At 47.6% G+C, this 21,892-nt stretch overlaps 7 protein-coding genes across 7 annotated transcripts; 2 read left to right on the forward strand and 5 right to left on the reverse strand.

Moving 5' to 3' along the window:
* Positions 1-329: 329 nt before the first annotated feature.
* EDB91DRAFT_1147121 (uncharacterized protein) lies at positions 330-1,226 on the reverse strand. The gene is made up of 3 exons (XM_041319280.1): positions 1,055-1,226; positions 711-998; positions 330-651 (listed from the first exon to the last, which is right to left on the reverse strand). Exons 1-2 carry the CDS (start codon positions 1,151-1,153, stop codon positions 801-803), a joined length of 297 nt encoding a protein of 98 aa, XP_041174691.1. The 5' UTR covers positions 1,154-1,226; the 3' UTR covers positions 330-651; positions 711-800.
* A 419-nt stretch (positions 1,227-1,645) lies between these two features.
* On the reverse strand, positions 1,646-4,969 carry EDB91DRAFT_592659 (CHAT domain-containing protein). Its single transcript, XM_041327811.1, has 3 exons — positions 4,736-4,969; positions 3,186-4,676; positions 1,646-3,137 (listed from the first exon to the last, which is right to left on the reverse strand). Exons 2-3 carry the CDS (start codon positions 4,670-4,672, stop codon positions 1,742-1,744), a joined length of 2,883 nt encoding a protein of 960 aa, XP_041174692.1. The 5' UTR covers positions 4,673-4,676; positions 4,736-4,969; the 3' UTR covers positions 1,646-1,741.
* Positions 4,970-5,842: 873 nt separating this feature from the next.
* EDB91DRAFT_1337930 (uncharacterized protein) lies at positions 5,843-7,348 on the reverse strand (the record flags this gene model as incomplete). The annotated part of the gene is made up of 10 exons (XM_041325604.1): positions 5,843-5,974; positions 6,022-6,040; positions 6,161-6,183; positions 6,237-6,302; positions 6,420-6,445; positions 6,561-6,624; positions 6,719-6,759; positions 7,071-7,208; positions 7,258-7,270; positions 7,325-7,348. 10 exons carry the CDS (start codon positions 7,346-7,348, stop codon positions 5,843-5,845), a joined length of 546 nt encoding a protein of 181 aa, XP_041174693.1.
* Positions 7,349-8,245: 897 nt separating this feature from the next.
* Positions 8,246-9,015, reverse strand: EDB91DRAFT_592673 (uncharacterized protein). The gene is made up of 4 exons (XM_041327812.1): positions 8,885-9,015; positions 8,778-8,831; positions 8,444-8,720; positions 8,246-8,389 (listed from the first exon to the last, which is right to left on the reverse strand). Exons 1-3 carry the CDS (start codon positions 8,945-8,947, stop codon positions 8,538-8,540), a joined length of 300 nt encoding a protein of 99 aa, XP_041174694.1. The 5' UTR covers positions 8,948-9,015; the 3' UTR covers positions 8,246-8,389; positions 8,444-8,537.
* Positions 9,016-10,810: 1,795 nt separating this feature from the next.
* Positions 10,811-12,108, reverse strand: EDB91DRAFT_1297343 (uncharacterized protein; the record flags this gene model as incomplete). The annotated part of the gene is made up of 5 exons (XM_041324932.1): positions 10,811-11,408; positions 11,471-11,580; positions 11,688-11,792; positions 11,920-12,017; positions 12,047-12,108. The coding sequence occupies 5 exons, from the start codon at positions 12,106-12,108 to the stop codon at positions 10,944-10,946; spliced, it is 840 nt and encodes a 279-aa protein (XP_041174695.1). The 3' UTR covers positions 10,811-10,943.
* Positions 12,109-14,465: 2,357 nt separating this feature from the next.
* On the forward strand, positions 14,466-14,984 carry EDB91DRAFT_1348613 (uncharacterized protein; the record flags this gene model as incomplete). The annotated part of the gene is made up of 3 exons (XM_041325978.1): positions 14,466-14,597; positions 14,673-14,744; positions 14,799-14,984. The coding sequence occupies exons 1-3, from the start codon at positions 14,514-14,516 to the stop codon at positions 14,982-14,984; spliced, it is 342 nt and encodes a 113-aa protein (XP_041174696.1). The 5' UTR covers positions 14,466-14,513.
* Positions 14,985-17,748: 2,764 nt separating this feature from the next.
* Positions 17,749-18,280, forward strand: EDB91DRAFT_1147167 (uncharacterized protein). The gene is made up of 2 exons (XM_041319281.1): positions 17,749-17,931; positions 17,980-18,280. Exons 1-2 carry the CDS (start codon positions 17,780-17,782, stop codon positions 18,152-18,154), a joined length of 327 nt encoding a protein of 108 aa, XP_041174697.1. The 5' UTR covers positions 17,749-17,779; the 3' UTR covers positions 18,155-18,280.
* Positions 18,281-21,892: the final 3,612 nt, after the last annotated feature.

Raw genomic sequence — 21,892 nt, forward strand, 5'->3', positions numbered from 1 at the left:
TTTTTCTGTCTGTACGATATACACAAGCCTTCTACTGCAGAAAGGTGGTGTTTTTTTCGATACGTGGAAGAACCAAACATTCGAACTCCATGAGAGATCCGGGGGCATAGGAAGGTATAGGACGTTACAGAGAAGGATGCATTCGAAGAGTTGTCAGTTGATGCGCTAGCGTTGGGCACTCACTTGGAGCAGATCCTTTATGTATGTAGCGGCCGAGACTTGCACCACAACGTCTGGTATGTCATGTCAAGTGTTATCTCGCCCAGAACGTCAATTCCGACACTGTGTATTTTCCTCGTACCGCGCGCGCGCGCTCGACATCGCAATCAACCTCAAGAGCCCTCGTTTTGGTATTTCGTCCACTTCTTTCGGACCACTAATTGTGTTCAGCTTCCTTATTACTATAATCACTTATCCAGTCGATTCATGTTGACAGCACGAAAAGATAGCAACACTGAAGATAAGGCCCAATATACTAGTCCGAATCAAGGCCATCATTGCCAATGTCGCGACAGGGGATATGTAGTAGCCTCGCATACCGCGTGGTTTTGTCATGGTGGAATGAGGAAGAAATGCGGGTGACCAGATTGATTAAAAGCATAGTTCAAAGCGAAGACGAGACTTGTGTGTCCATTTAAGACTATAACAAGTCTATGGCAGGGAGAGTGATGAGTGGGCGAGACACAAAATAGAACGGCGGTGAAACTCACGAATGAAATGGAAGAATAAAAAAGGAAAGGTGATGAATTAAGGGATATATTAGAGATCATTCTGTTCATCACTTCTACATTATTCCACATTTACTCGTCTGTGGGCGCGTCCCGTTTCCAGTCTTTGTCTGCCAAACCGGACTGGGCGTCCCGTTGCCGGCCTGTGACCTCCCAACCAGACTGAGAGTGGGCGGATGAACTGCCGCACACAGACGACGATCGTAATTCACATACCTCACGAGCGCCCTCGAACGCGGTCCTTGCTACCGACAAGTCACCGCCTATCCCCTGTACCAAGAATCGATCAGCCCAAAAAGACAAATTTCTCGAGGAAATGGACTCGCAATATAAATGGGTGCAGCCAACACGGTCAAGGCAGAGGCCAGGACAAACAAGAGTGCTGAGAGCTTCATGGGAACCGGGCGGCAGGTTCTGTGACCCATGATTGTTTAGTTATGCAGCTTAAATGGATTTTGAGAGAGATGATGCCTGAAAGTTCACATGCCTCGTGTGGCTCCGTACCTGATGCTGTAGTCAAACCTCATCAAACTTTCGAATCTCCTATATGGTTCAAATAACTTCCTTTGGTATAGGTCAGGAACAAGTTCGCCAAAGAGTGCTTGAAACATGTTTCAAACTTCCGAATCAGTATCTGCGACGGTAGCAGTCTGTGAAGTTTCGCGCGCTCGTAATTAAACACTAAACCATCGCTCAGCTCGATGGCTTGTGGTACAGCAGAACTCGAAGAAGCTGAAGAAGAGTTAAACCGCGTTCGTTAGAACTAGCTGGGTAGTTCGAAAATTGTGACACGTACCAGGGCCTGTGCAATAATTGCTCTTGATGTGGCAACATCATGATTGTGCGCACTTTTCGAAATTCGAAGGCCCCACATATAGAACCCATTTATCTAGACCGTCAGCAGGAGCAGTCTGACGTTGTGAGCAGGCACACCAACAGGGCATGTATTACTTTATATGGACCACTAGTGAACGTACTTGAATACAAAAACACGGCATACAATAAGCTTCAAACTAGACACCTATGTGAACAAATACGATCTGCTGTTCCAGTGGAATCTTCTTCCGCAATGTCTTCACAGCATTGTGCAACGCTACCGCAGCGCGTCTACAGTCCAACCTATCCAAGCCATCAACCAGATTGTCGTAAAAAGCAGTAACAACCTGGCGTGCGGCTTCGTCATCGACAGACCACATGGAACCTATCACACTCCGAAATCCAGAGAATTGCATTGCTGCAGCAAGATGGATAGCCTCGTCGTGGCTCGATTCATCGCCCACAGTAGTGTGGCAAGCCGATAAGAATGCAAACTCTGGATTCTGCAAGCGAGATCGAATGATATTCCTGATGGTGAAAGGACCATCGCGCATCGCAAACGAAGATTCGAATGGTTGTTTCCGATTCGGTATTCCATGGCAGGCAAGGTGAAGCCACTGATTTCGACTGAATTCATGGGATGCTCCCTGGATTGTTGCATCGTTGTCTACGAGCGATGTAAAGGACAGGATGGGCGCGACACGCTCAGCAACGACGGCTAACTCTGCAGCAACACATCGAAGTTCCTTTCCTCCTTCCGGATTTCCTTGACCGACGGCAACGAAATGCTGAACAGAAACATCTCGAGAGACGTGCTGTCTCGCACGAATGAGTGCCGCTAAAGTTGGGGTGTAGGATGAAACGTAAAAGTGAGACAAATTATGCCTCTTCTTCTCATAGGGTCCCGCTGCATGTAGAGGAAGCAACGTGAACTCCGCGGTAGGACACCACCAAATGCGTGAGCCAGTGTGAATTAACTCCCTGAGAGTTTGAACTATGGGGCTAACGACACGATCCCAGAGCTTGCGGAGGATACCGACAATCTTGGGTACTTCAAGTCGATGGTCGGAAGAACCGACATCCTCTGTGAGGGATTGGAATTCGGATGACAACTCGGAGACCTCAGCTAGTGTGATATCAAGTAGGATGGGGATGGGATCTCGGGCGCTCAGGATAATTAAGGCGTCGCAGCTATATTTGCTTCCGTTGACAATAATGACTGGACCGTCTTGTGCTCCCTTCTGGAGATCGGGAAATAGCGGAGACAGGAGAAAACGGGAAAAGTCAGGCAGGAGGCGGATGCGGGAGACAACGTCATCCCATTGCATGGTAAGTTGGCGGATTTGTGGAGACCGATCTCCAGTAGACACATCAAACACATTACGAAGGCGAACACTAAGTTGCTTGAACTCTTTCGCCAAGGCTTCACCGGCGTCACCCGATGCGGAAAGGTCATTCAATGGTGTGCGGAAGCGTGCCAACTGGGTCCACCATACTGCGCGACCTTGTTCTACCAGTTCCACAGCAGTCGTCAAAGCACCATGACGAACGCAGCACGAGAAAGCGTCCATTGCAAGGGATGCAGTGGTCTTCCTGACTACATCGAAATGGTGCGACGAATATGACACAACAGCGACGTACTGATCCAGGAATTTCAACGCGGTCTGATAGGCAACCAATGCAGAGCCATGTTTCACCTGTTCAGCAAAGGAGACCCATGACTTGGCAGCACTAATATCGCGAAGAGAGAATATATGAGATACTTGGGAGAGTTGTGAATACAGCCTGAAGGCCTCGTCCAAGTCTGGTGATTGACCCTGCTGCTGGAATCTGCCTTGAAGGTTGATGGTAAGATTATCGGACGACAGGGATCGATCAGAATGGTAAGGTGGACGGGGCGCCAGTGCAGCTCGGTGGGGCTCGATGACCTCATCCGGGTTAGATAGGATGGCAGACTCCTGGATTCTGTATAGAAGGCTGATGGCAAGGTTGTCGAGATATAAGGATCGTCGAGGATTTCCAGCGGGGCAGAGTGCCAGAGCACCTCGCTGAAACTCAATGGCCTCATCTAAGTCCGACAGGACGCCCCGATGCCGGAATCTGGCTTGAAGGCTGTTGGAAAGGTTGTTAAGATAAGTAGATCGATCAGGGGGGCGGAGTACCAGAGCACTTCGAAGGAGCTCAATGGCCTCATCTATGTCCGACAGGACGCCCTGCTGCTGAAATCTGGCTTGAAGGGTGGCTGAAAGGTTGTTATGAGAAGCCAATCGATCGGAATGGCCGGGGGGACAGAGCGTCAGTGCAGTTCGATGGTACTCGACGGCCATATCCAGGTCAGACTGGACGCCCTGCTGCTGGAATCTGTGGAGAAGGCTTCCGCCGAGGCCGTTCAGAATCGTGGGTCGAAGAGAATGACCAGGGAGACAGAGCCCCAATGCAACTTCATGGATTTTGATGGCCTCATCTAGGTCAGACAGGATGCCTAGTCGCTCGAACCTGTCTTCAATGCAGCTGGCAAGGTTGTTGAGAAAAGTGGGTCGAGCAAAGTAATCAAGGGAACAGAGTGCCAATACAGCTCGATGGAGCTCAATGGCTTCATCCAGGTCCGACAAGACGCCCCGCTTCTGGAATCTGTCTTGAAGGCTACTGGCAAGGTTATTGAGAGACATGAATCGATCAGAATGGCCAGGGGGACGGAGTGCCAGTGAAGCTCGATGGATATCAATGGCCTCGTCTATGTCTGACAGGACGCCCCGCCGCTTGAATCTGCCTTTCAGTCCATTTGCAAGACTTTCGAGGGAAAGGGATCGATGAAAATGGTCAGGGGGAAGGATAGCGAGTACAGCTCGATGGAGTTCAATGGCCTCGTCCAGGTCAGACAGGATGGCCTGCTGCTGGAATCTGGCTGTAAAACTGACAGCAAGGTTGTTGAGAGACACGAATCGATGGGGATGGCCAGGGGGACGGAATGCTAGTGTGGCTCGATGAAGATCAATCGCCTCAACTATGTCCGACAGAACGCCCCGCTGCAGGAATCTGTATAGAAGACTGTGGCCAAGGTGTTCGAGGGACATGAGTCCTGGACACTCCTGTAAGGCCGCTCGACACTGCTCTACATTGCCTGCCATGTTACTGCAGTGAAATACAAAAGTTACACGAGGAACGCGAAGGACGTAACTGGTAATACCAACCTGAAGGCGAGGAGCCGAACTACAGTGCCACTAGTCCAAAGACAAGACTGTCGCGGTGTATTAACGCTGTATAACGTTGAATGACTCAATGAGTACAAAATCGAATGAGATCAGGATCCCATGAATATTTGTACGGAACGAACAGAAGATTGCAAGACATGTGCTCGGTGCCCTAAGCCCTCCAGACGCGTGGTTGTCGTGCACAGCGGTCCGCTGACTCAGCGTCAGTCTGGTAAGGTAGTCGTTCGTCGAACCTCACGTGATGTGACAGGGCCCCGACACTACGCACAATTGTCGAGAATAAGCTTAGGATGAGTAAAAACAAGCTAAAATGCAGTATCTACATGTCTGTCTCAGGTCGAAAATGTGAGAGTGCAACAGGACAACAAAAAGAATGTATATAACCAACAGAATATATGTGCTATAGACATTATTAGATTCAAATCTCTTGTAAAATATCATATGGATACCAGTATTGGTCTGAGTGTTGTGGATCAAGATTCGGAAAGCGTAAATCACTGAAATCAAAGGTCTAGAACATTGGGGTGCACATGTTAGCTGTCATTTAGCTATCAGTTGTTTGAATTTACATTTGGTCTCTCTTCCTTCTATATGATCTGCATAATAGGGAAACTAGGCAAAAGTGAAGATATTAACAATTAACATGCCAAACTCGTTCCTCGTCTTTTCGAAAATCGGAAAGGCTCACAAGTTTCTATCATATCCCTGCGTTTTTTGTGCTCCCATGTTTATTATATGTCTCGTAGTCGAATTGTTATGTATGTTTTTCCATTTATCACACAAATGTAACACTTGATCACGTGAGGTTCGATGAACGCGCTTGAGATTCAGAACGCCATCATCTCTAATTTGCACTGCTTTTTCTCCTGGTCATAGGTTAAAATATTAATGCATGACAGTCACGCGCGGATGAGAGGACGTATCAACCAAGTTACACCGACCGTCATCGAGTCGTCAGGCACAAGATTTATGTAAGTACAATTTCTCATGTTTGATTCACGGTCTGTACTATGGCAGCGACGAGATATGGTTACTTGCCTCAAGGTACGACTACCTTCCTTTTGCTTACGGCTAAATGCTGCACGGTCATACTGCATTGTGATTGACCTGAAGTATGAGCCCAGTGTTGACTCCGAAGCGTATCAGTCTAACTAGAGTGGACATAAAGAATCTAAGCAGTCGAGCTTCAAGTTCAACTAGCCATGCTTGATATCCATTCTAATTTCACAATCCACTTGCTGCGATTTCAAATGACTAGAACTCACCTTATTGGCCTGGAGTAACCTTTGAATCAAATCGTTCTACAGATGTCGCCGGTTCGTCAGCTCTATGCACCTCTGGGTCGGTTATTTGGCTGACACTGACAAAGCCTCAGCTGGGCTGACAGGATCGACTAACACTTACATTCGTGATTCTGTCTCATAGTACTAAGATGCTTAGTGCAAACTTCTTTTCAGGATTCTCAGCACGAGGGACTCACCCTAGAAGAAAAACTGAATCTGGTCCTGATTGAGGACTCTGCAGTGTTGACACATAAACCCTCAGTCTAACTTGAATATACATGAGGAATGAGTTGATGCCCGACACTGGCGTCATTTCATCCTTTATGTCTATTCATATTTCACAACCCACTTGCTGCCCGACTCTAAATGACGGAACTCACCTCATTGTAAATGAAGTGACTTTTCACTGAAATCGTTGCATAAATGTCGCTGGTTCATCTAGCTCTATGCACCTCCGAGTCGGTTATTTGACTGATACTGGCAAAGACTTGGCTAGGCGGAAAGGATTGACAAACACTTACATCCATGGTGCAATCTAACATGCTTCGGGTCTTCTTCTCGGTGTTCTCTGCCCGAGTGGCTCACCTTAGAAATCGAGAAATTTGCTCCTCGTAGCGATGATAACTTCCAGACTTTATCTTGACGTTCGACCCAGATCAAAGGGTCGCCACGAACGTACCCTTAGCGCACAGTGAACTGAAGATACTTTGCGAATTTCAGCTGCAAATAAAGTAGTAAAATCATTCCATCATACTGCTCATGGCCGTGTATACATTGGGCAGGCAGAGGATTTACTCACTCTGCGCGGTGCGGGTGAATGTTCATAAATAACATCCACATCCGTCTTCGTCTTGTTCACATGCTGCAGAGAATCGGGCAGCGGAGGGTAACAATAGGGAATGCTGAAACATGACGGAGAACGAAAGGGAAGACAAAATTTGGTCTTTTATTTCTCTGCAGCGACACAGGAAGTGATGCTCATGTTGTCGGCGCCCTTCAGAAGTGTTTATTAGCGAGTCACAGCAACATACCGGTCCGAAGGGCACACGCCAAGTTCACCTCAAGTTTCCGAGGAATCTCATTATTCTCCTGTACAAGAATGTATACGCCTACGAGCTTTAGCGCCCGCTGTTCCAGCACGATGCGTGGTCCGGGAGACGGTAATGACGCTCGTGAACATCATGAGAGCGTGACAGACATGCAAAGAAGAGCACTGACCGGTCGAAATCATCTGCCGGAAGATACGACGTATATCATATACGGATCCGAGGTGCCTTGTGCGCACCAATATTTGCAGCAATACATACATAGTTGCAGCCGACGTCGAGCTCGAGCGCCGTCGCGATACGCACTAATGTGGGGGGATGGGAAGGGTTGCTCAACGATTTTTTATGCTAGTGTGCTGGGACCTGCACCGCGCGTGTCGCGCCCAAAACGTCGATCTTGATACTGTTTTTGACTGTCCCAGTCGTGCTGCACGCAATGTATCTGAGGAACCCTACTAGGCCTTCTTGACGTTTGATGCACTTCTAACCACTAATTGCGTTCAGCTTGAGCCTTGCTTCTTCCTAGCAACAGTAAGCGCCTGTAACTCTTTGTAAGCGCTCGATTCGCGTTGACAGATCAGGACAAAGATAGCAGCACGGAAGATAAGGTACGAAGTCCGATTTAACATCCCATCAATGTCGTCACAGGGGCATAGCTACCTCGCGTACCGCGTGTTTGTCGTGATGTAACGAGGAAGAATATTAATGGGTGCCTCGGGCTTGGCTCGGGGCATGGCTGGGCATGACAGTTGCAGGACGTAAAAACAATGAGAACCTTCTGTAGCTAACCTTCGAAAGTTGTCCTAATTAGTAACTTGGCAGGGATTAGTAGCTCTTTGTTTCAAGTACTGCGGAAACACTATTTCTCCTTGTCCTCGAGCCGCATCTGGTCCTCAGGTCCACATGACCAGCGACGACGCGTCACCAGGTATCATCCTAATTGTTTTTAGCATGCTCAAGCTACTCCCATGGAAATTTTGAGCTGGAGTGCCTGGGAGTGATAGTGAGTGATACGATAGCATCGATCAAATTTGATACAAATGCAATCTGGGAAGGTTACAAGCTATCTATAGACTGCCGTTGTACAATCGCCAGCTCAAGACGACTCCTAGTACAACCGCAGGTACAAGAATGTCCCTTCCATATCGCCCGCTGCCTCCTGACCTAAGAGTACATCGATTACTCCGTGGTAACCCACCACAATTAGCCCGCTCCGTTCTATAGATGACGCAGATGACCATATCGATTAAAAGTAGAGTGCAAAGGGAAGACGAGACATGTGTCCGTTTATGATTGTAAAAACTCTAGGATACAGAGTGATCAGCGAGTGAGACAAGAAACAGAACGGAGGAACTCACAAATGAAATGCGAGAAAGAAAAAGACGAGCGATGAATGAGGTGGATATCATTATGCAGAGCTGGCCCATTCATCACTTTTGCGGTATTCCGTGTTTACCAGTCTGGAGAGTTAACTGTCCGTTTCCAGTCTGGAGATTCAACCGTCCGCTTCCAGTCTGGAGAGTCAACTGTCCGCTTCCAGTCCGGAGAGTCAACCGTCCGCTTCCAGTCTGGAGAGTTAACCGTCCGTTTCCAGTCTGGAGAGTCAACTGTCCGCTTCCAGTCCGGAGCACCAGGCTTGCGTGGATGTGTTAAATGAACGCCCACAAACGGCGATAATCACAAATTACATACTTCACGAGCCTCCTCCAAAACGCTTCTTGCTACCAATGAATCACTGCCCATAGCCTGTACCAGGAATAGATCAGCCACCGAGATGCACTATCGTACAATGAACTCACAATGGGTGCAGCCAACACGGTGTAGGCAGAGGCCACGACGAAAAAGAGTGCCGAGAGTTTCATGGGAGCTGGGTTGCGGATATACTTGTTGTTCTGTAATCCATGCTCATTTGGTTGTGCAGCTTAAAAGGATTTCGGGAGAGAGAATGCCTGAAAGTTCACATGCCATACGTAGCTCCGTGCCTGGCACTGCTTTCAAACTTAGTCGCATTTTTCACGTAAGTCCCGAGTCCCATGGCCATGGCCATGATCCCATGCTTGTCGCGCCATATAGCTTGTGAAGTAAATACATACTTTTTCGCAGGGGGTCGCAAGGTAATCTCATTGACTTGGTTTTTGGTGGTATACGATGACCGAGAATCTTGTGACTGATAGTTATTCCGATTGATTGACGAGCCGTAGTTCACTAATTATGCCGCGGCAGGAACGGCTTGTACCTGATTGACGATATCGCAGCCTATCGGACACTTCCAACCACCATAGAACTTCGAAGACCTTCCATCCGACTCCGACAGATTCGAATTTCACGTATCAAGCCGTATAAACTTGCCTGGTTGGTCAATTTGCTCCTTGTCACGCGTTCCTTGCAAGCCGAGCTCTGGGTAACGTTAAATTGTCCCCGCTTTTGAAAATCGAGGCTCTTTTTTCACGCCACGATTACGATGCGTGGGTCCGCGTGAGTCTGCCAGGTAATAGGGCACGGGTCACGCACATTCTTGGCGCCTGATTTATTGACATTGCAGACTGCTATACGCAGTTACAAGCAGTACTCTGCAGTACTACGCTAGTACACTATAGCATGCACTGCCACGCGCAGTAGGCACCCAAGGGCGCATTGTCGAATTTACGCGCAGATCTGAAGATTCAAATTTGCTCTATGCCTCATTGCATACTATCCAGACCTTGCATTATCACCGCCGCCCTCCTACAACCTGTTTCCAGACCTTGATCATCCCGTCGGGTGGTTTCCGAGTCGAGCCTGTGGCGTTAAATTCGACAATCCTTCAGGATCCAGGACCCAGGTACATACCAAGAAGTAATAGCCGTCTCGGAAACTGATGCTGGTTTAGATGCTGTGTGCTCGGCGCCAGTAATATCCTTGCTTTCAACGTGTTCTCAAGTATGTATGGGTGGCAAACTTTGCATATATTAATATTCCAGATATGAATACGATATATATGTTGCAAATCTACTGAGCAGCGAGGTGCGTGTCGGTCCGAGTATCACCCGCTGACCTTGTGCCTGGCCTCGAGGCCTGGTGAAGGCGCCGGATCTTAGCACCCAGTCCCCATTAATATTATTCTCAGGTTCGTGGATGACGGTCTGTCGAGTGTCGTCCCGTGTCATGGTCGTCCGGACACCGGTAGGTATGTTCAAAAGTCTGGATGTCATTGGGTGAGTATTAGTTGGATTCAGACACTCAGGAGGTCATTGTGTTGGTGGCTTTTCTTGTTTGAGTGTTGAAGCTTAACTACATGGGTATCTTGTGCTCATAAATACTATTTCCTCTCAGGTCGGCGTGCGGTAATAACTTCTTGTCACTGGTCCAGTGCCGGTGATGCGGCAATGGTGCCAATATAATACTGTCAGGGAGAGCGAGTGGACGCATGAACAGGTGAGTCGACTTCCATTCTTGTATCCTTTATTTCCTGACTTTATTTCCTGATGAAAGAGCTTGCGCTCGAATAACCTCATCGAGGAGGGAGTGACGCCCCAATATTCCTTTGACATGACAGTTTTTCTGATTCCTTGTCTTCTGTGATATTCATCTGTGTTCCATGCTGCATCCCACAGGAAAATATTCTCTTCTTATCGTTTATGTTTGATATGATTGAGTTTAGAAACTTAGATAGCTTAGGCTTAGCTTCTGGAAATCTTCCTTTCCCCTGTTAACGTCATTGTTTACCTTCTGCCTAAGTAAACTCCCGTCACGATACAATGTTGCAAAGCTTGAGATCTTGAGAACGCACCCAACTTTAGCTTTAGTGTTGCCTAAACATTTTTCAAAAAACCACGCCACGTGTGAAGCCCCTTTGAATCGGCGAATCCCGATCCCGCGCTACCGGATACGCGAAATAACGAGCCTCACATATCCTGCCGTCACCATGACCCCCAAGCTAAACGCCATCAACAACCTCACTGTCTCCCCGGAACCCGACTTGGCTTTCCCACCTTTAGCAGGTTTCGTGATGCTCTTTGTTTGAGAAAGAGTTGGATGCGGAGCCTTTTTGTCGAATGTGTTGATAGGCGGGACGCTGCTATCGTGTGCGAACTGCAGGGCCGGGAGGCCGTCGAAGCTTGCAACATTTTCCAATGTCCACCATGCCTTGATCCCGCGCTCGTCTTTTACGAGGGCGTTGGTTTCGTTCTGCTCGGACGAGTATGGAGGTGGTGCTTGGCTTTGACTTTGGCTTTGGGACTGTGCCTCACCATTCTGATCGAAGCTCTCCAACTGGTCGCACCACCGCTCGAGAATCGTACGCTGGGTCTCGTATTTGTACAATGGGACGCCAAAGCCGCACGACTGGAATGGGGGAAGGGAGGAGGTTTAATCGGGTGTTATGCGGAGGAATTCGAAGAACGTACCGTCCCGACTTTGTGCACATCTATGACAATGATGGCGCGTGAGCCGGCTTTACGGCCGGATGGGGGGATGTATTCGTTGTATTCGGGTGTGCCGAATTCGTATACGGTGCCTGTGATGAGGTGTCAGTGAGAACGGAAATTGGGATGTCAACGCGAGACCATGATGGACGGAGTTGAGATGGTTAAGTGGAGGTACGAAGGGGAAGAGTATGCGTACCCTTTCCCCACAAACGGAGGATTCTCGGAGGTCCTTCGAACGCGTGGAAGAGAATCGTGATGCGGCCGTTACCGGGCTGGCGCATATGCGCAACCGTTTCGACACCTACAAATCATGAGTATCAGGATGCAGGTCTCGTCATTCTGGAGTAAACATTGCAATATTGTAAAACGTAACTCAGAAACTGAGTAATAAAGAAAGATCATGAAGTAAGACAAGAAAGATCACGCACCACTGCCCGTAAGATCTTCATACCAAACTCTGGTAGGACTCTCGATGTGGAAGCAATTCGCGGTTCCTTTGGGAGAGACAGTTGACGTGCCCATCCCCCTGTAGCGCGGCAGTGGCTATCCCAGAACATGTGCTGCTGCAGAATCCACTCGATGAGCTGGGGCGGGATCTCGTCGTAGTACCTTGCCATGACGCGGCAGGAATACTATGGCGCAAGGACTAGGGGCAAAGAGACGGGGTATCCTGGGAAGGATGATGGTGTGAGACAAGAGACAGCGTAACGGGTGCAGAATGGAAATCGGCAATTTTTGCTTACCGTATTTTCCCCATGTTTTGAACATGTGCTCGGATTGTGCGCACGCTACAGTATACATGGCAAGCGCCCATAATGATAATACGATATGCATCGATCATCTCGGACGATGAGAGCAGTGCTTGACTAAGGCCTGCCTGACGGCGGCCGATGCACGTTGTCAAATGGCTGTACGATAAGCCTGACCTTTGACAGGCTCGAAGGAGAAGGCGCTGTAGCAGCGTCGTTTTGCCCGCCATCGACGTTCGAGAGTCTGGGTCATGATTGACATGTAACCTATACTTTAGAACTTCGATGGCTGACATCACCAAAAGTTCAGATGGTGTAGAGAGGATCAACGGCAACCTGGAAAAAACGAAGATTTTATTTGGTTGTTGAAAGTTGTTGCCAAGTTGGCGCCTCGGATTTCTCCATCTTGAACGCTTCTTGTACCTCGTGCTCCTAGGTCCTTTACTTTTTACTCAAAAACTTGTGTGACCAGGATCGCGATGTCGAAACTCGATCTAGACGAGCAGGGCACAGACTTTCAAAGGCTGAGTAGAAACTGTGGCATTCTAGTTTGGACTCCATCTACCTTGCGCGAAGTTGGCGAAAATTCAATACTAGTATGTACTAGACTTGCCGGGCGCTTTGGCGAGTCAAGTCAATGATGTGACTTTACCGCAGACTGGCACCATGTGAGTCGAAAGTTTGTTCGTGCTCGTGTTTGCTCTACCTTTACTTGTGCGTCCTTTCTCTCCACTAGACCTTCACCTACTAACGATTAGTATTGCCAGCATTTAAGCTTGAAATCCACTTGTCATCGATGTGGCGTTCAAACCTCACTGGCAGTATCAGTACCATATCACTTCAGCTTTCCACGTAACTGCAACCCATACGGAAGAACAATCTGGTCTGCCTAGGAGTCATGTTGTTACCCTGCAAAAAATGTATTTGCAGTAAGAATTCGACCTTTATGCTCATAGGCAAGGTACATAGGTCAGGCAATCCCCTCACAGACCCGCGCTCCTGCGATGGTAATGTGTCACGTACACTGTTTAATGCACAGGAACGCGGTTTGTGATTAAAGGGCACGTATCGTGACTATCTCCTCTCATTTGCATTTGTGCGCATCATGAACGGAACGGACATACCTAAACACCGCTGAGGACACGGACGTGGAGTACGCATATTCTTATCCATATTTCGAATAAAAATGAACCGAACTCCTTTGACGATTCCCAGGTTTTGTGAATTGCTTGAGGATCTGTCACACCTGATCAGCAAAGTAGACCTGAATGGAGTGGCCTGACCGCGGCGCATTCGGTGATATTTAGAAATGCAGTATATCATGCAAGGTCTGCGTTGGCACATCCTGGCATATTGTAACTTACATAAGGCTCTGAGGAACTTACTGAACGACTATGACAAAAAGGTGTGCCGTTTCCAATTAATTTGTCACTGGAGTTTGGAAGTAGATCCGGCGTGTGGATACTTAATGTCCCCTCTTTGATGTCGCCAATGGCTTTGTACATTTTCGGGTGTCCCTCGTAAGTATCACCTTGGCAGGAACATGGCACACTGACACCTCTTCATGAGAGCAAACTTGGCGTGAACAGATGCGTCTGGTCAAGGAACTTTCTTCAGACAGCAAGGGGTATCACTGACAATGCCGTCTCACCACAGTTTCGAGACAGTGCAAGTCTATTTGCTGCTGCACCCTTTTTTGCCGCTCACTCGGGATATAGTGCGCTCTGCATCCTAGGTCTGTGGGGTTCTAACTGGGTTAAAGTATTTGTGCTTCAGTTCCCCGATCATTTAATGTTGGGAAATTATAGATGTCATCAGTGGGGACAACTCCGTCGAGCAGCCTATCTGTGTTTGCGAGAATCGCCGTGATGTCCAAGCATCATTGGAAATACGGAGACCTTTGTGCTCGTGGCTCATGCATATTTGAGAAAATGATGTGACCTTTTCAGTGATGGCTGTGATTCATCAGTGGGGACAATTCAACCCCATCGTCGATGTTCAAGTCTGATCTACGAAAACTGTGTTCGTGGCTCATGCACACCGTCACGGTGGCAGTCGGAGAGAACGCATGCATCATCTTCTTGATATATGGCTGCTCAACGTGAATCACTTCCAGTATCAGCGAATATCGCACGCCAGCACTAATACATGAAAACGTTGACCATCGTTAGGGTCGCTGCGATTGCCCATGCGTTTCTACAAAACCCGTTCATGACTTGGGTGCACTTTGGATGACTACCCTCCCATACTGATTCGTGCCCGTCCCATCAGCCATGCTACAGCTGCCTGACCTACTCATCTCTGTCAACACGCACCTCGTCCTCGGGAGACTTCAGGGAGACTTCATGGGCACGCACGTAAAGTTTTACCTTTACTCGTAGTGTTTTAATGGGAATTAATGCTGATCAGCGTATCTCACTGTAGCGGAATAGATTGACAAGTACGGTCCTCTGATCGCCGTTCGTTCAGGGACTGAGAAAATCGTTTACATCGGCCGCCAAAAAGTCAGTCCCGTCCCTCTCCGCTAAGTTAACAGAGGCTCAACATGCTGTTTGCAGGCCGCGGTGGATATCATGGAGAAGCAGAGCGGATCGGTAACTGATCGTCCTCGTCTGATTACTACTGGAGATTTATTCTCCGGCGGACAGGTCCTCGTTTTTGTACCCTTTGGGGACAAATTCCGTCAGATGCGTATTCGTAACCTGCGACACTGGGGGGGCTTAAACTATTTGACTTCACTGTGATGCAGAGTGATCAGGCGCATGTTGTAGAATCATCCTGAGGTCACACAAGAAGTCTCATCATGGAGTCTTTTTCAGACGCTGCGCCGCTCCTCCCGGTCCTCCGCCTTATCACGGCCCTTGTGCTTCTTGTACCTGTAAAATATTTAAGTAAAGAATCTTGTGTCCTTGGGGCTATGCCTTTAGCGGCACCATCTGATAAGTACATTTCCAGCTGCCATGTCGAGACGGGGAAACAACTTCCAGGGCCGGAACATTTTAGGAGGTGCCTGATCTGGTTGGTCAAAGAGCATGACGAGCCGGAAAATGAGGCCGGCGTGAATATCCTCTATAGCTCAGAAAGTCAACTATTATTTTCACAAGATGCCCATAAAATGCGGCGTGCAGTAGGTATTACGAACAGTTACCTCCTTTCGCCCTAGCGGCATGAAATATTATCTCCGTGCAAACCAGTTGGCTCTGAGGAACCACAGACCCCAGTTTGTCTGGTGTCTGATGTCCGACTCGAAAGGTAGCAATGCTTGCGTGAGGCAGTGCATTGCCTTGGCTGGGATACGGTCTGAAGAGGGAGTCTGATGCTAGCTTGGCGCAACGAACGAGTTGCTAGGGTAGGATTCGGAGAGCCTGAGGCGGTTGTCTTCTGAATTCCATGAGAGCGAAGGAGCTGAAGAAAAATTCTTTTATTGCCTGAATTCCCTGCGGTATGGAGAACCGAGTAAACTTAACGTGCACTCATCGGCGTCATCAGACTTTTCATACTCTCCCCAATCATGACACCTACGATGTCATCACTGTGTGCACTGGATTGGAGCGAAGAAGTTGATGAACGCCGATCGATCGAAATCGACAACAACAGACAGACGTTCGTCAAAGTCTTCTCTTCATGACATAAATGATCACTTTGCGCCTTGTAAAACCTAGCGGTGATCGGTGAGCGGTGTATTGAAGGTCAGCGCCGTGGAAAAACCGCCACATTGTTATATTCAAATTCCTAGAGACGTTGCTTTTCAGAAAATAAATCAATGTGCATGACGAACATCGAACATACGTCGGCGTTGCTACTGGCACCGCGCTGTATTCGATCACGAGTCTCATTCCTACAGCTTTAGCATTTCTGAGAACGTTCGAGTGCTAGTGGGAGTAACCACACTCGCCACGTTCCCGGAAATGCCAAGATTTGTCGCTATCGCCACCAGTCAGCATCAGCCCTTGGGTACTCTCGGTTTGGTACTGTATTGTCAGCGAGAGAAATGAGATTCGAATTGTTGAGGATGAGGGCCTTGGAATTGACATTCAGTCCCGCCGGTGTGACCTCCACGTCCGATGTTGAGTGGACAGCTGCAGGACCTTGATGAACTTCAGCTTTCAAGATTCCTAAAGAATCGGGACACACCCTCGATTATTCGGATTAATCTCCTCTCGGTTTGTTGGTCCATGGGTAATTGAAGGGCTGCTTGAAAGGGCGACTCAGCACCAGCTTCCAGGACCAGGAGGTATGTATCACGAAAACAACACGTTCAACCTTGCAACTTTAGAACTTATTCTGCTTTGTCACGTTGATTGTGTAAGCAGCATGTGACCATTGTTCCAAGGTGTTCTCTCCGCCACATCATCTAATACTTGCTCGTAACTTACTAGTAACTCCTTATGCAGTGGTTTCTCTCACCTGTCACTCATCTACGCGTGATACATAACACAATCACAACACGGTTTAAACCCATAGCGAGCTAATCAAGTCATTCCACAGCGTGCCAGCCGTTGCCAGGTCCGTGCGCTGCACTAGATAAGTTGGTTGGTCACTCATCACGCCCAAATGTCTTCTTGACTTCGAAACATAATCTAGTACATCTATAATCTCTCTCCCGCGCATTGCAAAGTTGTTGCAAAGTGTACGAACCACAAAACAGAGCAAGCAAGCCCGTCTCCGATGCCAACTTTATGCTATTCCCAACCATAAGTGATTTTTTACGGGCTACTTTGAAGGCTGCGGGTACCAGTATAATGCAACGTCTATCAAACAATCTTCACTCCATCATATCCTTTATCCCGTTGTCACATTCTCAGAATCAGCCTGCTTTGGCGTTCTGATTCAACCCTACTGGCATCTGACATCCGTCCTACGCCGAGGTCTTGGCAACCACACCCAAGCGATAGCCATCTTTAGCCTGCTATCACTTTCCGCCCAATATCCATATCCTCGGCAGAAAGCCCCGGCCGGCACGTCCACGATCAACATCAGCCTTATTTATGATCCTGCTCATGCCTTCTGTGACGGTAGCCAGGCCTCGGCTTTGCAGCTATGAAGTTGTCCGGGCGCCGCAGACGGCCCTGCATGACCACAATTTTCATCAGGCCAAATTACGGAACGACTTCCAAACAATGTTACAACCAGTTAATACTTAACACGTGTTTCTAAACATCAACTTTTCAACCGTACCCTGCGAAGTTCCGTCTCGTTGACCGTGAACCTTCTGTGAAAGATCAAAACTCACACGTTGCGCAGGAGTTTGGGCATATATGGGGCGACCATGTCGAGCTTCATCGAATCAAGGATGGTCATATTACGGAGAGTGTTTGGGAAGTCACAACGTCCGATGTACGTGCACATATCTGATGAGGAACGCGAAGCCAAGGCCGTTATCATGCATTTTGGCTCAACTGTTTTCGCCTAAAGTAGGGTGGCATCTCAGTAGCAAAGTAAAGCGAGCAACGCCTTTACGTCCACACTGGAAGTTTCAGCCTATAAAACACCTGCCTGCTACTATGGCTCCGCCCCACCTCCTTGCACAAATTCCATCATGTTTACTTCCCGCACCATTATGTTTGCGCTGCTCAGCTTCCTCGCTAGCGCCAATGCGTGTATACAGTGCCCAGCCACAATTAATGTTGGCGATGATACCATGAAACTATCCAGTAGCGGCGCAGTAGGCGTATCTGACACAGATTGCGTGTGCGTTGTACCCACACATCTTGAACAAAGTAACTGATAGGCCGGCAGGTACAGTGACAAGAGTCACAACCAAGCGCACTGTCGGTATACCGTAAGTACTTTCTGGATATTGTGCAGCCTATTGTTCTCGGTTGACATGGTACAGGCGAACGGTGTTTTTGATGCAGGGTGGCGGCATTGTCCGCTTATAGCGGATGTGAAGAAGAAATGCCACACCATTTAATAAGGGTATTAGATGAGGCACCCAACAGGAGGAGTGATGTTCGTCTAGACAGTTGGGTGTATCCAAGTACTTAGACTCCATCTGTTATGAGAATTTCCACCCTTGGCAGCACTTTGAAGATGTTCCCACGTACTGTCAGACCCTATTATTATGTAGGAATTATATGGTCTGAGAGACCCCCTCCTCCTATATGCCTCTCCCTAGTTTTGCAGGGCTGAGTAGATCTCCCTCGAGAGGATAAATGCTGACCCTCGCAGAAGAGGGTGAGTGCAGTCTCCTGGATGTTTCTTATTGAGCCTCAACACAATATCCTCTCCAGATGTTGCCACCTGACAAGGGTTACTATGTCATCATCTCTGTATGTTGCCCCACAATGTTAGTGAGCGTTGTGGGATGCTGATTGGCACTGACATAGTACTTCCTTGGCCCACTGACCAGGTGCAATATACACCTGATCATTCCTGCTCTATTCGACTCCTTGCTGATTGAACCCATGCTCATATACACTCAAGCTGCTCACAGTGTAAGTCAGCCGACCACAAATACACATGCAACATTGGTTGGTCACATGCATATTTTGCCCTTCTAGCTCACAGATCCTCAGATGAACCCCATATTCATCCATCCTTGTTCACTGGTGCATAATACACTCTTCTTTGGTATATTTGACAATTATAGTACTTTTACCTCCCAATCCCCCCTTATTACATCGCCTTAAGCAACTTGGACCAATTTCATGATCAACATCCCCATTCATACTATTGAAAGTCGATCGCATGTTGCACATATATCTCTAGCAAACCATGAGGTAGTCCGGATGTTCCAAGCAATTTTATCTCCATTATTTACCTCATAGCCGATCTGTACTTAAGTAGCACACGCCCATTGTTGAATACCAGTTAATTCTCACTCAGAAGCTGTATCTTTCGTGTTCTGTTCTCTTTCCATTCTCTTCCCGTGTTTGTGCATACATTTCCCTTAGTCTTCCATTCATCATCAGCAGTTATCAGAGTCGTCCTGCTTTACCTTCAGGTCAGCCATGCTCACTGGGAACTGCATATTGGTCAGTAGGGATTACAGTCAATTGGCTTTGTGTCTAGCTGTTTCATACCCAGCATATAAATTTGGTTTGGTTTGTTCTGCTTCCCCTTGGTCGAGCTGAACATTACAGGTTCACCACTTGAATGGGCTGCTGTCATGCTGAGGTCATAGTGGAATCTGCTCCTTACAACTGGAGCCCACCATGAGGGCTTCATCATTGCCCACTGCAAGGCAACTTCATCCAAGACCTGGCCATCCGGTAGTCACTCAGATGCATAGTCAGCTCAAAGATATTCCACAAACCCACATGCCGCACAGAACCTGCTCTAGCAGTTGAAATGTCTCAACAATCATCTTCTAATAGTCCTTTAGCCTCATCAGTTGACCTCGTGCTCACCCCAAGCACTCAAGACGAATCACCTTATATTATTGAACCCCAACTGATGTACATACATCTTCCTAGCTTTCCTCCACCATTCTTCATCTGACAACCATCCAACTTCTTCATACCGCCCACACCTATTCCTATTAAACCCACTCAAATGTCGACTCACTCATTCCAGATGCTGCTTTGTGGAACTTCAGGTGCCTCTAAATTCAACAGAAGCACAAGAGACCTCATTTGTTACTTTGAAGACATCAGTCAACTTGCTGACACCACAAACCTTACTCCAGAACAAGCGATCAAGGCATCTCTCCATTACATTCACAGAGATTACGCCAAAACTTGGGAAACCTTGGAAGAAACGAGCAAGGGTGACTTTGACAAGTTCGTTGAAGTGGTCAAAACCTTGTATCCAGGTTGTGAAAGTGACAAGCATTACATGAGGGCCAACCTTGAATTCTTGGTAACCGTGCAAGTGACTAAGCCTATGCAGTCACAGGATAATGTGGGAGCATATTTGCAGCAGTTTCGCCATGTTTCTACCTTTTTAATCAATAAGAAACACCTCACTGAGAATGAGTGTGACCGCCTGTTTCTGAAAGGATTCCATTCTGATGTCCAAACCCACATCTGACACTGATTAGAGATTAAGGAGCCTGACCTACACCCCAACAATGCATATACTCAGGTGTTGGTACTAGAAGCAGCACTACTTTTTCTTCAAGGATTGACACCACTCCAAGCGCAATCCATAACACCTTCACCAAGCCCAGCCACCCAGCCAGCACAATCAGCTTTCATACCATCTGTACCCACACCCACAATGCCCAATGTCATCATCAAACAAGAGTATGTTCTAAGCAAATCCAGACCACTGCCAATTTGCTATTTCTGTGGCTGCACTGGTCATACAACAAGAATGTGTAGAGATATCGACACATACACAGCATCAGGAAAAGTCGCTCGAACTAATGTAGCAGGCCTGTTTGTCTGTTCAGGACTGGAGATCAACGTTGAACTCGACATAGAATCTTCTGTGTATCTACAGACACAGGCCGCGAATGAAGACAAAGGCAGAGAAGACCCAGATGTTGCTATGGTTTGGGTGCTCCAACTTGCACTCAAAATTGCTCAGGAAAATATCATGAGGAAGCAGGCTAAGTCAGTTCACTTTGAATCTGCTGCTCCACTCAAAGCAAGCATGTCCAAAAGCAATTTGAAGCCAGTTGAAGAAATATTATCTCTGCAAGTCAAAGACACTATTGAACAAGCAATGCTGCATGTTTCACAGGTACCAAGAGTAACAACTGCTCCAAGCATGCAATATTCACACCTGTCATATCCTGTATTTCCACACCTGGAACTCTGGATTCTCTCCTGTAAAAGCCCAGATTTCCACCCTGCTTTCCATCCAGGCACTCCAATTTCATCTCTGGATTCACACCTATCTCCTTTTAGATTACTGCCCTCTGGCTACTGGTCATACACTTTTCCGCCTTGCTTACTGATCTGTCTTTCTGCATTTCATTTCCAAATTCATTTCTTTGATCCATTGTATACTCACCAATGGATTTTCCATATGCTTCGGACATAGCTTTTCACTATGCTGAATGATTGCTTACTTGATATCTACAGTATATAAACCCCTGTAAACCCCTGTACCTCCTCAGTTCGAATATCATCTTAGTTCCTGCTCATCCCTGTTTCTCCAGACTTGAGTCTGACCTCTTGTCCACCTCTGAGTCTTTGGGTTTATTCCTTAAGACTATATCTCCAGCTTCTACCTTAGGGTAGTCTATCTTTGTTCTGTTTCTACTCCAGACTTGTCTGAAGTAGTCTTACACTATTTACTCCTAGCCTTCCAGAGTTCTGCCAAAATCCCCTTGTGTCTGACCTCTGGACCTACACGGACTTTTGTTGGACTTCCCTTCTAACTCTGGGAAATTAAGGGCACATACTCAGGTAAGAGGCACAGCGCATGAGCTGAAGCCAAGCCCTTTTAGGGACTCTTTCAGTCAACGAGTTAGCAGGTTTGAACCCCAAATGCTCATGGGGCAAATATGAACACACACTTAACTGCTTGGATGATGGAACTATTACCACTCACCAGCCTGTTCCCCTTAGGTGCATTGAAGTGACAGTACAAGGCAAGAAGATGACATATGTGCTTGACCAAGGTGCAGAAATCATTGTAATGTGTAAGGATATTTGGCAATCACTTGGTGTCCCTCTGCACTCCGATCACATCATGACCATGGAATCTCCTGAACTAAAGTAAAGACTCAACACTTGGTGTGATTGAGAATCTTGGA

The sequence above is a fragment of the Suillus paluster genome, assembly GCF_016628075.1.
Source record: "Suillus paluster strain FC165 chromosome Unknown EDB91scaffold_49, whole genome shotgun sequence".
Lineage (NCBI taxonomy): Eukaryota > Fungi > Basidiomycota > Agaricomycetes > Boletales > Suillaceae > Suillus > Suillus paluster.